At 40.9% G+C, this 17,307-nt stretch overlaps 1 protein-coding gene across 9 annotated transcripts in view; it reads left to right on the top strand.

Moving 5' to 3' along the window:
- Window positions 1-17,307, top strand: part of dgkh (diacylglycerol kinase, eta) — an 83,548-nt gene that overhangs the window by 24,764 nt on the left and 41,477 nt on the right. For 7 of the 9 annotated variants that reach the window (XR_004162982.2, XM_031561188.2, XM_031561207.2 and 4 more), the window contains 8 exons: window positions 6,849-6,953; window positions 7,974-8,106; window positions 10,291-10,397; window positions 10,611-10,736; window positions 11,094-11,196; window positions 14,507-14,669; window positions 16,283-16,391; window positions 16,503-16,642. Coding sequence is in view for 8 of the 9 variants with exons in the window: in XM_031561188.2 (XP_031417048.1) it covers window positions 6,849-6,953; window positions 7,974-8,106; window positions 10,291-10,397; window positions 10,611-10,736; window positions 11,094-11,196; window positions 14,507-14,669; window positions 16,283-16,391; window positions 16,503-16,642 (986 nt within the window). In the remaining variant the exon portion in view is untranslated. Of the gene's footprint in view, window positions 1-6,337; window positions 6,484-6,759; window positions 6,954-7,973; window positions 8,107-10,290; window positions 10,398-10,610; window positions 10,737-11,093; window positions 11,197-14,506; window positions 14,670-16,282; window positions 16,392-16,502; window positions 16,643-17,307 lie in introns of those variants that run through there. The other 2 variants (XM_031561216.2, XM_031561220.2) reach the window with 2 other exon arrangements.

Genomic DNA, 17,307 nt, shown 5'->3' with positions numbered 1-17,307 from the left:
GGGCGAGATGGAATAAAACATCTCCTTTAAGAGGGCGAGATGGAATCAAACATCTCCTTTAAGAGGGCGAGATGGAATCAAACCTGTAGGGCAGGTGGTGGGTTTCATACGAGACACTAACTCAGTAAGGCAGGAAAGGTACAGCTCATTAAAATGGTCCAGAGTGGAGATAACATTAAATATACTATGATAGCCATCGGCTGCTGTTGGTATAGATTATCTGATTTTGTTAATTTTATCAATAAAATATATTTTGTAATCATTAATAGAGAGTGGAGATGTACTTGTAAAACTAGTCGTGGGTCAAGAACGTTATTAGTGGTACTGAACAGGACCCTGGGCCTATGGTGGCTGTTTTTGTTAGTAATTATGCATGATATTGTAAGACACCTTAGTTTGGCCTTTTTCCATTTACGCTCAGCCCATCTCTATATTTGTTTTTGTTGATTGGTCATTAGACCAAGGCTGGGAATGAGGGTTGGGTCTGTTCTCCTTCATTGGTGTAAAAGTGTCAAGGACTGAAGTACATGCAGAATTAAAGCAAGCAGCTAGCTCATCAATACCAGACTGGGAGTAAGACTGATAAAGAGATATGTACGAGGCACAGTAGAGGCTGTCCGTAGAGTCCCTTATCTGTTGCAGTGGGCATATGTCTAGTAGTTGGGTGCGGTAGATTAAAAACAGGTAGGTCATCCGATATGTACAAAATCACACAAGTAAAACCCAAGTAAAACCATGTGACAAAACTAAATCAAGCATATGCCCATGCTCGTGTGTAGGAGCAGTGACATACTGAACAAGACTGAAGCGCTCAATCACGTTTAGGAGATCTCTAGCAAGAGGTGCGCTAGGACAGCGAACATGAATGTTAAAATCACCAACAATTCACTCTGAAGGTGAGCGCCCAGGATGTCTGAACTCTTCAATTCATTTTTTGATTGCTCTGGGAGGCCTGTACACCAGAGCACAAGGCCATAGTTTGGAGTCAGACAGATCAGCTTTCTGTCGGAGTTGGAGTTCAGAGGTGGATTATAAATCGGCAGTTAATTGACGGCACTTAATGTGCTTTTTCACACAGTCACCATGGCCAGAGGGGCTGGGTGTACTATAAAACTGACATCTGATTGGCCAAGCTCAGCCAGTGAACATGACTCACCCTAATTTACCCAAGTCTCAGTCACAAACTTCAAATCCAGTTCCTGCGACGATTTATTATTGACTGAACTGGCATTAACCAATGCCATCTGCAAAATGGTAGGGTCAGTATCTTTGAGCCTTGAGTTGACTGGTTGATGGGGGTAGACAACTAAGGTTCCCATCAACTAACAAAATAGTTGTGTGGCCCTATCACCAAACGGTAGCTGTCTGCAACCAGCTACTCAACCAGGAGCTGGACCACTACTTCCTTTTGGATGTGGGACAGCTGAAACTCTCTCCCCAGGTTGGCCACATGTATAATACAGCATGAGATCTCAATCTCATTCTGTGGTCAACACAATTACCTCTTAACACAGATATATTTTATGCAGTGGCGTGATTTTAATAAACGAACAAACGAAGAACAGCTCATCTGAACAACAAGCAATACAAGCAATCCACACCACAAATCCCACAAACACGACATTATTATTCACGTGTAGAATAGTGGTGAATGAATACTGTATCACTGTATCCCCAGTTTATTGATGTGCGTGTGAAAAGTCTGATCATTCAAAAATGCCCTCTGTCAGCGCTTGAAAATATGCCATTCATATTGGCTACAAATGTCCTATTAGATCAATACAAGGCAAACCTCTGAAGTGCTTTTATCCTTTATCCCAACACAACGCTCCATGCAGTCAAGTACCACTGCAAGTACCCACACCCCCCACCCCCTTCTCCAGACGCCCACACCCCCCACCCCCTTCTCCAGACGGCCACTTTGTGGCCAGACACTATTTCCTCCAAGGTCTCTCTTGGTAAGAGCTTCCGACTGATGGAAGCAAGTGACTTAAGATGTCTCGGCTCCCTTTGCAAAAGCAGAGTCAGTCTGATGTGTCAAAGTTTCAGCAGTTCAGGGCTCTTCAGAACAGAGTCTTTCAGATCCAGAACAGCAATGTCACATTCCTCAGTCCAGATGATCTGGGTTGGTTGGTGCGTTTTGGAATAATAAGAAAAAAGTGCAGAATGTTTCCCCTCAAAAGACTGTGAACAGGTGGTAGATGTTTTTATGTTTTCCAGACTGGGCTATTGTAATGCTCTATTCAGGTATTAACCAGGCATCACTTTCCAAGCTACAGGTAGTCCAAAATGCAGCAGAAAGACTTTTAACTAGGACCAAATATGCAACAATCAATATCCAACAATCAACAAATGGTTAATCAAATGTATATGGCAAAGTAAACGACCTAGACTTAAGTATGAAAGACTACTATGCTCAAAAGATAGGGAGGCCTGGATTTACCTAATCTGAAAAAATACAATTTGGCAGCACAATTTAGGCCAGTGATTGCTTGGATGTCTCAACAATGGTACAATATGGGTTGGAATGGTGCAGAGTGACTGCCCAGATATGCCATTGGACTCAATCCCATTCCTGAGCCAAGATATTTGGAGCAAAAAGAGAAGATGAACAATATCTGGGTAAAAAAAACACCTTAAAAACATGGTTAGTGTTGAGAAACAAATGACAACTTCCTAGATCACTCTCCAGGGTTCTAAGGATAGCTCACCATGGGGACCATGCTAGGAGACCATACACACATACACACACACTGGTAGGAGACCATACACACATACACACACATACAAAAGGAAATCAAAAAATGCCTATTTATAGCACTGCCATTAGAACCATCCTACTTTATATTAGGGATTTTACCTGATAATCTTGAAGAGAATAGTCAAACACACATGTTGAGAATCCTCCTTTTGATGGCAAATACAGCAATCACTGCCTCCTGGCTGAAGCCATGGTGCCATGGTGTGGCAACACAATGGAGGGAAAGAATTCAAGACGTTTATCACCCCTTTCTTTCCTCCCTGGTTTAGATGTGACGTGGTCATTTGTGAAGGTGTGACGAGGGACAATTCTCAACAACACACGCCATGTTGCTATGCTTAAGCCCTGTTGGGTAGGCTAAAGCAGGTCAAAGAGATCCATGGAGTAGTAACCACCTCGAGACACTTATACCCGTGCTATTCTACTGTATGATTGCACCTGATGGAAGGAAATAAAAAGAAGTAAAAAAAAAAAAGAAGCTCAACCAAGCCATCAGATTGATGGTGGTAAGGGGTGATTCTCACACATTTGATCCCTAAGAGTTTATTAACATGCTGTAGTGTGTGCCTCATGAAATGTGCACCTTGATTAGTTCAAACCTATTTTGAACCTAAGGAGAGCTTTCTCTCAGGGCGCAAGCCTCAGGGGATCTGGTGTCATAATCACAAATCACAAGGTTGAATGCCATCTTGACCTTACCTATAACAGCAACTGATTCTCAATATAATAAGCTTCTCTCGTCAGTTTAAGCAATCCTTTGTCTCCTTCTGCCTAACAGTCTCCTACGGAATTATCCTTTCTCTGTATTGTGGCCAGATTAGGTGGAAAGGGGACTTGTGTCTCTGTGCTGACTGTGCATGTGTGATTGCCACTAGTTCCATGACTTCCTCTCCTCTCTAGTGGACCTGGGCTCCACCTCTATGTCCTCTATGTTCACATAAGACCGTGTCTCCAGTTGGGACTGGGATGGGTGCTTAGCTTGCCAGTTATGTCGTGTCTTGGCTCCACACCAAGCTGACTCTTTCACCCAATCAGGCAAAATAGGCATGTCAGTTCCTAGACAGACAGGGTCAGGCAGACCTTTGGGAAAAGTGCTTGTTCTTCTTTGGCTTGTCTGCTGCCTTTGCAGTTAAATTGTAATATTGTTTATGGTTTCTGTTATGTTTTTTTACAAATGGATTCTAACACTCATGCTTTGAACACTGTGGCCAAATCACCTTAGTGAAAAGGACAGCATGGTTAGGTGGTTAAGTTGTTCAACTTTAATGTCATCTCTCCTCCAGTTCCCAATAGTCAGGAGTCCTCTCTAAGACTACATATGAAACAGTGTTTCACCAATAGTTACAAATAAAGCCTTAGAACAATTTTCTTCATTTGAAATAGAATTGTGGTTGTTATCCTGCCACAGATATGAGGTAGTTTTCCTGAATCTGAATCTGTGAAACAACGCTACCCTGACCCCAGGAGACCAAATGAACTTCACTCGTTCACCACCATAGATAGTTTTGTCTAGATCACCTACCCGCGTATTGTCTCCCCCCTGCAGTTAAACAGACTCTTATGACAGTTGGTCCTGCCCCTGAAGGACAGGTTACCTAATGGAATAGGCTACAGTTATGTACGCTCTTGACTTAACAAACAAGGCTGACTTCAGTCCGTTTATTGGGGCACAACGACACACAGCAATATGATTGATACAAACCTCTTACCAATCACTGTCTATGTTACCCAGCCCTCTGACCAATCACTGCCTATGTTACCCAGCCACCATAGTCACTTGTTCCGTTGGATAATGCCTTGAATAGTAAATGTAAAGAGCTGTGAAAACATTAGAAGAGATGGAGGTTTGTACAAATACAAATAGAAATACAGATACTTTTATGTATTTATGCACATATTTGCCCATTTTAGGTTTATTTTACTTTAGTTTATTTATATAGCACATTTCACACATAGACAGATGCTTTCATGTTTTAATGTGCTTTATATTTATGAAAGCAAAAGAACAACCAAAGGAAAAAAAAGACAAAAAAAACCTAAGAGTGGGAAACAATAGAAGATAAAATATAAAACATACAATGTAGAATTAAAATAAAATACATAAAATAAAATAAAAACATACTGTGTGTTTATCTCTTTCAGTGCACCAAATGGAGAAGCATAGAGCAATAGCCCATCAAATCAAATCCTTTATAGAATCCGCAGTAGAGCCCGATAGAGCCATTTTAGAAAAAGGCTGAAAATAGAGCGTGTCACAAACATAGAGCCTATAAATAGCCCCACCAACAGAGCTTCGCCGTGAGCCTGAGACGTCAGTTCCCACAGGAGAATGCCCTATAGGTATACTTCCAGAATTAAATCATAGGCACAGGAAAAGAGAAATGTTTTATCCTGGATTATTTAACATTGGCTACATTTGGGCCACATCTACAATCTAGTCCATGGACCTAAAGAGCTCTACTCGAATCATTAAGGAGTTCGCTTTCTAGTACCACTGTATTGTAGCTCAAATAGTGCTAAAGATAAAATACAACGACTTTGGAACCACTGCTTACATTTTCAAAAAAATATTACAGTATGGCAGAATCAAGACAGGTTACTAAGGACAGGTAACTAAGGACATTCAAGAAGTAGCAGAGTGTAACTGCTAGAGAACATTTAACCTAAAGGAAATGTTACTTGGATTTTTACATTTATTTGCATTTTAACATGGTCCATGTAAGAATGTTCTAGTAAATTCATCCTACACACAAAAAAATGATTAACTTTAGTTTGAAGATTTTTGTTAAGGAACACTTGGGGGCATCTCACACTGGCAATTTACGTTACATTCTCAAATTCATGACACAGCCAGATACATCTCCTTAATCAGTTTGGAAGCTAGCCAGCTTTTATCAGTGCCAGCTGTGCTGTTCTTGGTGTTTGCCAGGCATGTCTAGTATCTGTTAACTAATTACCTAGATAGTGTAAGATAAAAACGTTTGTAACTCTTTCTTTCATAGCATCTTAATTTCTCATATTAAGAACCGTTCAAACTGTACACATGTGATTACAATAAATCATGATGCTGCTGGTGGCTATCACCAGTTGTTTCTATAAATACTGACCACCATATCATACAGTAATTTAGCGTTTGTCCAATGAAATCTTTCTTTCATCGGCATTCTGTTATCGCTGTCCCTTCTGTGTTAACTTCAGCATGTATGGCTCTCTACCTTCAAGCAGTGGGTTGTTATTCTCTTCAATGGAATCTATCTCGACTTCAATTGGCTAGTGGAAGTGGCAAGCAGTTATCCTTCTCTGACACAAAGCTTGTTTCTTGTGTCCAGTCAGCTAAGTAACAGGCTAACTGAACACGCAACTGTTGTTGCTGTGGGAAGATTGTTGAATTTCATCAGCAAATCGAAAATCTATTTCCTCACTGCTCTCTTTCAGACGTTCTGTTTTAACATGAAAGATGTCACAGTCAGAATTAAAAAATGTTTATCCAAGGTATTTCATGTGATATTTGACGAGAGAGTGTGTTTGTGTCGCAGAGCCTTAAATTGCCAGGGGACAAATTGTAGGATTCACTGGTATCAGTGGCACATCCTCCTGACAGTGTGGGTGAAGGGGTAGGGGTGTTTTTGTTTGCTAATTAGAGGCTGTTGCAGTACTGGTGTTTCTCTACAGCGCTTCTCAGGCTAGAGGGACATTTTGCACGTACATCACAGAACATCTGGGTGGGTGAGGGAGAAGGATTTGAAGATAAAGCATTACATAAATAATTAGCATACTAACAGGACCGGATTGTCTGTCAGGAGCTTTGCACTGCAGAGCCTTGTTTTTTTTAAACTGGCTTTTAGCATTTTCCAAGGTATTCTGCCTGTCAGAGCGGATCCCTGTCAAGCAGGCTCAGAAAGGAAGGGAGAGTTGGCGAGGGCTGCGAGAGGGAGGGGAGGAGTGGGAGGAGGAGGAGAAAGGGGAGGTTTGTCTGGCTCCTGCCTGAAATAAAGGGAATCGTCTATAGTCCTCACATTCTGCAGGCAGGCAGGCAGCAGAGCGAGCCAGCCTGATCATTTTGGATGTCTTGCCTTTCCTGCTTCAGGTAATCACGCCGTTTCGAAGGCTCATTCTGTGTGCCGAAAACCGAAAGGAAATGGAGGACTGGATCAGTTCTCTGAAATCAGTCCAGTCGCGAGACCATTATGAGGTAAGCTCCATTGTTCACTTCTGTGGGTCTGCAGCATAGCTCAACATGTTTGTTGTCTGATTTTGAGTTCAGCGTTTATAAGGAAGAGGTCATGGTTCTTAGCTCAGGTATGCGATAAAGATGACGTGTGTGTGTTCTGTTATGATGAGTTATCCTTTTTTTATTTGACCTTTAATGTTTTTCTCTTTGATTGTAGCATTCTAGAGTGAGCCAAATAAACATGCTATTATATCAGTCTGCACTATCAAATTTACTTTGATCAGTTCCTACATGTCTTTTTCTTAATGCATGGAAGCTGCAGAATTAGGAGTGTTTTATATATGAAACATACCATAACAGCAATATATGTAAAGCTCTGCTACTTTTATTTTTCACCGTATGTTTAAATATGGCAGAATAACAACAAAAATAGCACGCACTTGATATGAAAAACATAAAGTATAAATAGACAAATAGTTTTTTTTTCATTTTTGAATACCGATTTTACTGCTACCTTTATTTTTCCATGTTTCAAAGATAGATATCATAATTACTGAAAATGTCCTGCAGCTCATTATGAATACTTGATTGATGCCAACATTTTTTACTTTGAACAATCCTGATCTCTGATGGTGTTACTCTGATGGTATGAATATGAATATGAATTGTCTTGATTTGGCCAAGAGGGTAAAAATGATTACATAAGACTGTCTACCTAAACCATCTGCAATACCACACCCCTCAGTCCCAAGATGCTCTCAGCCCCATACAGACCCCAAAACAGAGAGGACAGATATAATGATCTGATGTTAATCAGATATTGATTGATTGATTGATTGATGATATTCCTCTGGCAGTCCCCCCTCCATGTGCAGAAATGGGAGTAGCATGGTCACGGATTTATTGGACGATGGGATGCATATTGTCAGTCTGTTGAGTGTGGTGAAAGCAGGTTGTAGGTACTGTAAAAAGTGCTTCTTTTGAGGGGCTCTAAAGTCTTATCCTGGTGGTGCCAATTTGTTTTAACCTCTCCTTTACTAGACGGCACAGTTTAATGTGGAACATTTCTCAGGGATGCACAACTGGTACGCCTGCTCCCATGCCCGTCCCACCTTCTGCAATGTCTGTAGGGATAGCCTCTCCGGAGTCACATCCCACGGCCTCTCATGTGAAGGTAGGTGCCCACAGCTCCCCAACCTTCTGCTCTCCATTGGCATTAGCAAGGGTTCATTGTAGCCAACACAGATATCATAGGAAGGTTTCACCTTTTCCATCAGGAACATTGCTATGCCAGCGCATCCAGCGCTCTGGGAGCCACCAGAGATATTCTAATGAAAAGACTGGAATCACCTGTTATGTAAACTATGAGTATACAAACATTCAATTATATTAAATATGGTAAGAATCAGTGCAGTTGGACAGCAGCATCCTTTGTATTGCTGTTTGTTTGTAAGTGCATTTTCATGCTTTTCTATCAGTCAGAATTTAAAATAAGCCCAATGGCTTCCAAAGGTATACAGGTGGTACTCATTCTATTGGGCTTTAGATTTGCTATGGTTCAGTCAACGTGGCTTGACTAAAATGAGAAGTGAAGTAGCAACAATTTGAAAACAATTTAACAAGGAATTGCACAAGATTCTATTATTATTATTGATAAAATGGCAGGTAGAGAAATAAGTTGTAAGGGCTACGTTCTTGCTTAGGCAAGAGATTGAAGACGCTGTTAGAGACAAGAAGCCAAGATCAATGAAACAACTCGGGGGGGGGAACCTTGTGTTTGGTGGTTTTATACTTCAAACTACAGTGTTTACCAATGATGCTTCTTCCTGCTTCACCGACACACAAATGGGCATAGAGCAATTACAAAAATGATTGCATACAGCCCTATTAAAGTCATACTAATGGAGGAAGATATCTACAGTGGCTAGAACGGAAAGACTGATGATCATCTCTGACTCAAACAAAGGAAGACTAAATGTTTTTCATTTGCTAATGGGATAAAAGCATCCTGTCCATTGCTGGGCTGTTAGAAATTATAATTAGTTTATTTGATGTTCCTTAAGTCCATTGATTGTTTTGGATTGAAGCTGATAGTGGCCATTAGCATAATTGATTATGGCTGTTTTGTGAGCGCCACACAAGATACAGTGACTCAAATATTTCGCATTCAAATGAAGCAGTCAAGCATTGTTGTTGGAGGAAAGGAATTCCTCACTGAATGTCGTCTGTGCCAGACTTGACCTGGTCTTTGTGCTCATACTGTTATGATGGCACTCCTCAGTGATTTTCTCTTCCATGCTCCATTTTCTCATTACAGCTGCTGTTGTTAGTTTTGCCAGAATAGTTTTTGAAAAGCGTCAATGTGAACGCACCAGTCAGTAGAAGTGTCGGTGTTGAACTCTAACTGCCACTATAGGTCCCTGCCCAGACAGAGGACGTAGGGCTTTGGTTAATGAAATGGGCTTTATGCAGTTATGTGTAAAACCAGTGAGCTAACTACCTTACAGCCAACATATTTGCCTGGTAAACAACAACAACGGCACAGTTGGTACTGTGTACATTGTACATTGTACCCTAAAAGCTGTTCCTACATCTTTGCTGGTTTTCCAGGCCTTAGTACAGATCTGCGTAGTGATGAGCCTGGCCAGTGTTTTTATCTCTCCTTCACATGACCATATAGCATCAAAATGATTCTGAGGATGTTATGAAACTTGCTATGTACAAAAAAACCTGCACAATGTCGCTTTGAAGTAGTATTTGTGCATTGGATAAGATTAATCACAGGCTTATCTACTAGTACTTTTATGTCTACTGTAACCCTCCAGGCATATATTTCAGTAAAGGTGTGTGTTTTTTAGTTTAGTTTTAGTGTGTATTACACTGCGTCGCTTCGACTAATATTTAATTAGATGTAGTAGAAAGCAACTCTTATTTGAAGTGGAGGTCAGTGCTCAAGAGGTGGTCACACCAGAAGTCGGGTAATCAATTTTTTCTCTCCAGACCCAGCAAGATGAACATTCTTAATCCGATTAAACCTGCAATGCAATTTACTGCTAGCCATTAGCTTATTGGGTTTCATTCACTCAGAAACAAAAAGTGTGTGTGTCTGTGTGTGTGTGTGTGTGTGTGTGTGTGTGTGTGTGTGTGTGTGTGTGTGTGTGTGTGTGTGACTGTGTCTGTATGAGTGTGTGTTTTATGGTTGTATGAGCAGTGTTCACACTGTAACATTATTTTCTGAACTATGATATGCTTAACACAGACGATCAAGCTGAATTCAATGTTGAAGTTATTATATATACCCTGAAGTTTGTATTATATCTTGTATAAAACACTGCCCTTTCCCCTTGTTTTTTTACAGTGTGTAAATTTAAAGCCCACAAGAGGTGTGCGGTCAGGGCCACGAATAACTGTAAATGGACAACATTGGCTTCCATTGGAAAAGATATCATTGAGGATGAGGATGGGGTAGGTAGTACGATACAAAATGTGCAGCCCACCATTTAGCAGAAAGGTCATTGTGTACGCACAAAACACAGTAATTATAGAGGAAAGCTAAAGAGTTCAAAAGTAGGCAAGTACAAAAGAGTATGAATAATATTGTGAATGGAGTACAGAGGATGGTATAGGGGAGCTAGTATTTTTAACCCATGAAATTCTAAAAGATTTGATATTCTGTAGATTGCAATGCCACATCAATGGTTGGAGGGGAATTTACCTGTCAGTGCCAAGTGTGCGGTGTGTGACAAAACCTGCGGAAGTGTCCTTCGCCTGCAAGACTGGCGCTGCCTGTGGTGCAAGGCCATGGTAAGGGCTCCACCGCAGAACACTCATGCAGGAGGGAAGGGCCAACTTTAGTCACTCCTGGGGGGTTTTGTCATGGTTTTGATTACATGAATGCATGGATGGGAGGCTGACTTGATGGTTGCAAGACATTTTTAAATAAGTAGATGGTTAAATGTAGGAAACAGATTTGTTGGGGTAATATGAGGGTGGAAACATGAGATGTTTATATGATCACCCTGCATATATATGGGACTATTACTAGTGGTTTCAACTTATGTTAGGTGTTATTTGTACCAATTTGAGTATGTTCTGGTGATGTTCTCACTTTTCAATGGGATGTCGAGGGATGAACAGTGTGATGTGTGTGTGTTTGGACAGGTACACACTGCCTGCATGGATCTGTACCCACGGAAGTGTCCTCTTGGCCAGTGCAAAGTCTCCATCATCCCACCCACTGCACTCAACAGCATTGATTCAGATGGTATGCTGACCATGTTGATTTGCCAGTATTGCATGGTCATACTAAAGTGTACGAATCGTTGGATTTGGTGCAGTTAATATGCCAACATTATGTTTAGTATGCCCCCAAATGCTCTTAAGTGTCTTAAAGAGCAACCCACTGTAGTAGTATAATGTATTGGCCAGAAATGCTCTTAAGTGTCTTAAAGAGCAACCCACTGTAGTAGTATAATGTATTGGCCAGAAATGCAAAGCACTCCAACGTATGCTGGACTTTTCGGTTTTCACATCATCACTGATGTTACTCAGAGTTACACTGGCTGCAAAAATAGTGGTGTGAAATCTTGTTCAATTTAGGCACAGTAATAATAATTTATTTTATTTGTAATGCACTCTTCATTCAAAAGAATCTCAGAGTGCCAACATATTAGAAGCTAACTATAATAATACAATAAAATTAATTAACATAAGCATAATAGAAAACTTTTTAACATTTTAACATACGATTTAACACAAGGCCAGAAATGCCTTCCAGTACACTTACATCTGTTCAGCCAAGTGATTCATTCATTCAGTTCCTTTCTTTCATTCAGTACACTTCATGTTCTATGCGTCAGGGAATGTTCTAGACACAGGCTATAGTCATAAATAACTTTACAGTTCCAAATATTGATTTAACTCTTCTATTAACTACATTTAACTTGTATTGCCTTGCATCCTATTAAGTTTAACAGTCATCATTCACCTTAAGAGAGCTAACATGCAAGAGCTGTGGTGTCAAACTTAGGACATTTGTAACTTTTTTGTACAATGAGGGGAGCGAGGGAGTTGAGAATGAATGCTAGATTCCTTTCTCACTTGCGCCTTTGAAGTCTTTGCCTCTACCTCTTACATGTTTCTGTATGTTGGGATACATTGATGGTCAGGTTGGTGCATAGAACAGAATGCATCAAAATCATTTCTAAATAAATAGTTTTTCAAATAGACCATGATGTATGCACCCAATGTGTGTGTGAAATTTGAGAAGATAAACAACAATTTTATTAAATTCTGTGTAGAATTGTAGTAATAGTAGTAGTAGCACGCTGTGCGTTAGCGGTTATGTGTAAGAACTCTTTTAATTGTAATTGTCAGGCTAATCTGGATAGCTCTACATCTGGAGTGCTTTGACATTCTTTAGACTAACTTCCCACGATGTCAGCTACAGCATCTTTGAATACTACATGTCCATTCTCTTCAAAGATGCTGAACATAGGGAACAAATGATTAGCTGGAAATGAGGTAGGGATTCATTGGACAATCAATGCACTTGATGTCTCAGGTCCAGCAGTCACATGTTATTGGACAGTTTGAATAATGCTTGAAAATTAGGCAGTACAAAATAATATGTGTCAGTGTAGTGCTCAATTTTATTGATAAAATAGATTGATTAAAAAGAAAGACAGATGAGTAACATGCTGGGATCGACAAAGGAAGGGATTGTGGAAAGACTATCCTCCATTAGCCATCCCCCACCACGCAGCTCACATGCGAAGGTTCCCTTCCTCTTCCTCCTCCTCTTCCTCAGCCTGTGCTCAGAGCTCTGGAGGAGAGGAGAGACTATCCTCCATTAGCCATCCCCCACCACGCAGCTCACATGCGAAGGTTCCCTTCCTCTTCCTCTTCCTCAGCCTGTGCTCAGAGCTCTGGAGGAGAGGAGAGACTATCCTCCATTAGCCATCCCCCACCACGCAGCTCACATGCGAAGGTTCCCTTCCTCTTCCTCCTCCTCTTCCTCAGCCTGTGCTCAGAGCTCTGGAGGAGAGCAGCATCTTAATTGGCTCTGGGCTGCTGCTGGCACGTGTTGCAGCTTCGTGACTTCCCTCTCTCTCGCTCCCTCTCTCTCTCGCTCCCTCTCTCTCTTGCTCCCTCTCTCTCTCGCTCCCTCTCTCTCGCTCCCTCTCTCTCTTGCTCCCTCTCTCTCTCGCTCTCTCGCTCCCTCTCTCTCTTGCTCCCTCTCTCTCGCTCCCTCTCTCTCTCTCTCGCTCCCTCTCTCTCGCTCCCTCTCTCTCTCGCTCCCTCTCTCTCTCTCTTGCTCCCTCTCTCTCTCTCGCTCCCTCTCTCTCGCTCCCTCTCTCTCTCTTGCTCCCTCTCTCTCTTGCTCCCTCTCTCTCGCTCCCTCTCTCTCTTGCTCCCTCTCTCTCTCTCCCTCTCTCTGGCTCCCTCTCTCTTGCTCCCCCCCTCTCTTCCTTCTTGGTTGCTGAGGAAAGAAAGACTGAGAGAGAGAGGACTAGGAGTGCAGAACTGAACATGATTGCTGTCATCTTTCGTTTGAGGAGAAATGCACCTCCATCCCAACCACACCACAGCGTCATTTTACATATACTCTAGGTCTTGACACTAACTAGACAGTTTGAAAAATGAGGGCATACTCAAGCTCTGCACACACACGTTCATAATCTGCTGAGTAGCTGCATAAACTGACTCTCATCCAGATGTCTATACCAGACGCACTTAGGGACATCCTTTATTGGTCCATGTATGCATGGTGAAGAATGCAACCTCCCATACTGTGGAGACATATTCAGTCCACTCGCTGAGGCAGAAAAGCACTCTTATCCCCCTACTGCTGCACGTGTAGTCCAATGCTGTAATGGAAATGAATGCAGCACATGAGTAATGGTGCATATACAGCCCTTCCCTGACCATGGTATGGTGCTCAGCACAGTTCACTTCTGTGTTTACAGTACATGTATATATACTTGAGAAGCCATCATTTGGTCTCAAGATCATCATCACAGCTCATAATGTATTGGATGAAAGCATTCCACTGCAATGACAGCATTCCACTGTTGTTGCTTTTAGAGCCGCACTCTGCATTATTAATTCATAGTCCACAGTATGAATTCATAAGTGATGAACAGTAGTACTGCAGCATTTTTCAGAGAATAGAACTTCAAATTGTGGTGCCTTAAAGAAGATTCTTGTATATTATTGTTAATATTAGTGAGCATCACAACAGGGCTTTGAATTAGCCAATGTGTTTGATATCTGAGATTTGAAATGAGTGTACATTGCACTGTGTTTCAGTCGACCATTTAAATGTATTTCAGGTTTGTTCATTCATTTCTCATAATATGTTTCAAGTCACAGACAAGTATAGAAAAAGTGTAAAGCCATAATTGATGTATCTTTTTTCATTCTTGTAATTAGTTTATATTAATATGTTTGTACCAACACTGATGATTTGAAAATAGGAGTGGTTCTTTTGCTTTTGTTCAAGAATCTTCCGCTTCACAGTGTATTCTGAAAATGTATTTTCTCATGTGTGACTATTCCATGTTTTGGGATAGGCTTCTGGAAGGCCACGTGTCCCCCGTCTTGTGCCAGTCCTCTCCTGGTCTTTGTCAACTCTAAAAGCGGTGACAATCAGGGGGTGAAGTTCCTGCGCCGGTTCAAGCAGCTGCTGAATCCAGCCCAAGTGTTTGATCTGGTCAATGGAGGACCCCATTTAGGGTGAGAGAAATACTTCCTGTTTGCAAATGAAAACACCACATCCTGTCACTGAGTTCAGTCAGATGTTGATTTTCTGTTTCCATCCACTGCAGTAGGTCTTTAATCCCATGTTTCATGTTTCATGTTTCATGTTTCATGTTTCATGTTTCCATCCATCCACTGCAGTAGGTCTTTCCTCCCATGTTTCATGTTTCCATCCATCCACTGCAGTGACACTTGCCATGTTAATGCCTGTATATGGGCAGAATTGATAACCTGCTGATACCTTTTGGACAAAGACTTAGTTGAGTGTATATGGGACAAAGCCTTCCTTATGAGTAGGGATGGGTATCGTTTGGTTTTTATCCGATACCGGTACATAACCGATACTTTTAAAACGATACCGGTGCCTAAACGGTGCCGGAACCGATACTTTTATAAAAAAGAAAAAAGAAAATTACGATTGACGACATTTAAGAAAGGCTTTTTTTATTGCCAAATATATGAACTGTTTAAAGTAGATTATATATATATATAAATAAATAGAAAACACTTTTTAACTTAAAACTTAAATAATATATGAACTGTTAACAAAAGTTTAGACTATACTTAAATAAATACAAATAAATACAAAACACACACACACACTCTGTACACACACTACAGCTTCAATACTTCAGCAAGGCTTTTTTTATTGCCAAGGCAATTTTTTTTCTTCAAATTGAACAATATATTAACTGTTAAAGTATATTATAAATATAAATACATACAAAACACTTGGCTTCCAACTACAGCTTCAAACTTTTTAACTTCAAACTATGAACATTATATTAACTGTAAACAACAGTTTATAGTATACTTAAATAAATATAAATAAATACAAACAGCTTTAAACTTCTTTTGCAAAAATATGAGCATATTTGCCTTTGGAGTCAAAAATGTATTATTTTGTTTGCATTTATTTCATGAAATTTCACCATTTTATGATTTGTTTATACCTATCTTGTTTATAGTTAATCTTGTTACTTGAACACACTGAGTACGAGAAAATGTGTACTGCCCCTTTAAGATACTACCGTTGGTAGTTTAGCTGTCATCTCCGTATATTTTTCAGTCTTCGGTTGCTGATCTGCCGTTGACACTTGCCATCTCTCCCCTCTTTTCACGCAATTATTTTGTTGCATTTGCTGCACGTTGCGTTGTTTGAATCTTTTTGTGCGAAATACAGCCACACTTTTGACCGTTTACCTTTCGGTATTTTCTCTGTTAAAAGGTTGATGGCTAGTTTTGTTTGTGCTTGCCTGCTCTTCACTGTCATAAGACTGTTGCTATGAAAACACCAATGAGCGTGAGCGACACAGGACAAAGTTTACATTGGGAGCTGGGGCAGTTTTACATGTGCCCCACAGAATCTGCCTAGCGACCGTGTTCAATTGGCTCAGGCACCGAAATGAAGCACCGAAATCTGCGTTGTATTTCGGTCCGGGTAGGTACCGGTTGTATTGGAACCGGTTCCATATTGGTACCGGTTCTCGGTACCCAACCCTACTTATGAGGCAGACCTGTACCTTACAATTTTTTTTTTAGTTATCACTGACATTTTTATTTGGCATTTTTATTTGATTTGATTGCAGACTCCGCTTGTTCCAGAAGTTTGATAACTTCCGAATTCTTGTTTGTGGTGGAGACGGCAGTGTGGGCTGGGTACTATCAGAAATTGACAAGCTCAGTCTTCATAAACAGGTGAGAATAAGGGTTTGGGTGGTATACTGTAAATATCTACAGTGCATAAGTGTTGTAGTACCAAAATATGATATTTTTTTTTTACTGTGATCATGTATTTCCCCTTCACAGTGTCAGCTTGGTGTGTTGCCGTTGGGCACTGGAAATGACTTGGCGCGTGTACTTGGCTGGGGTCCATCCTGTGATGATGACACACAGCTCCCTCAGATCTTAGAGAAGCTGGAACGGGCCAGTACCAAGATGCTGGACAGGTATGATCCTGGAACTGCGGCATTATAGCTTTATCCATGTTAATGACAGGAATCAACTGCTGACATGGCATAGTGGATTTAAGCACACTAGATGCCTTCTCAAAATGTTTTAGAATACCCATACATTGAATACATGTTTTTCTGTGCAAATGGGTCATCCACAATGAATCCCCATTCATGAAATGTGGCGTGCATTCCAAAGAATTTCGTAGTGCTGCAGTCACATTTGATGACACTTTTATGGACTCTAGGAGGTGCATTATCCTAGCCCATTATGATTCATTAGTGGAGGAGCGCCCCCTAGTGCACACCCTGCATCACTACCGCATTCTTTGGATGCATGCCAAATTTCATGACATTTTCTCCATAGGGGGCACTGCAACTGACACATTTCAATATCTTAATATCAATCTGTGATATTAGTCTCGTAAATCAGACACAGCTACTGCCTGTGATATTAGTCTCGTAAATCAGACACAGCTACTGCACACAGCTACTGCCTGTGATATTAGTCTCGTAAATCAAACACGGTTACTGCCTGTGATATTAGTCTCGTAAATCAGACACAGCTACTGCCTGTGGTAATAGTCTCCTAAATCAGACACAGCTACTGCCTGTGGTATTAGTCTCGTAAATCAGACCCAGTTACTGCCTGTGATATTAGT

Source organism: Clupea harengus, chromosome 2 (genome assembly GCF_900700415.2).
Source record: "Clupea harengus chromosome 2, Ch_v2.0.2, whole genome shotgun sequence".
NCBI lineage: Eukaryota > Metazoa > Chordata > Actinopteri > Clupeiformes > Clupeidae > Clupea > Clupea harengus.
The sequence above is the reverse complement of the archived record's forward strand: the minus strand, read 5'-3'. Positions and strand labels throughout refer to the sequence as shown.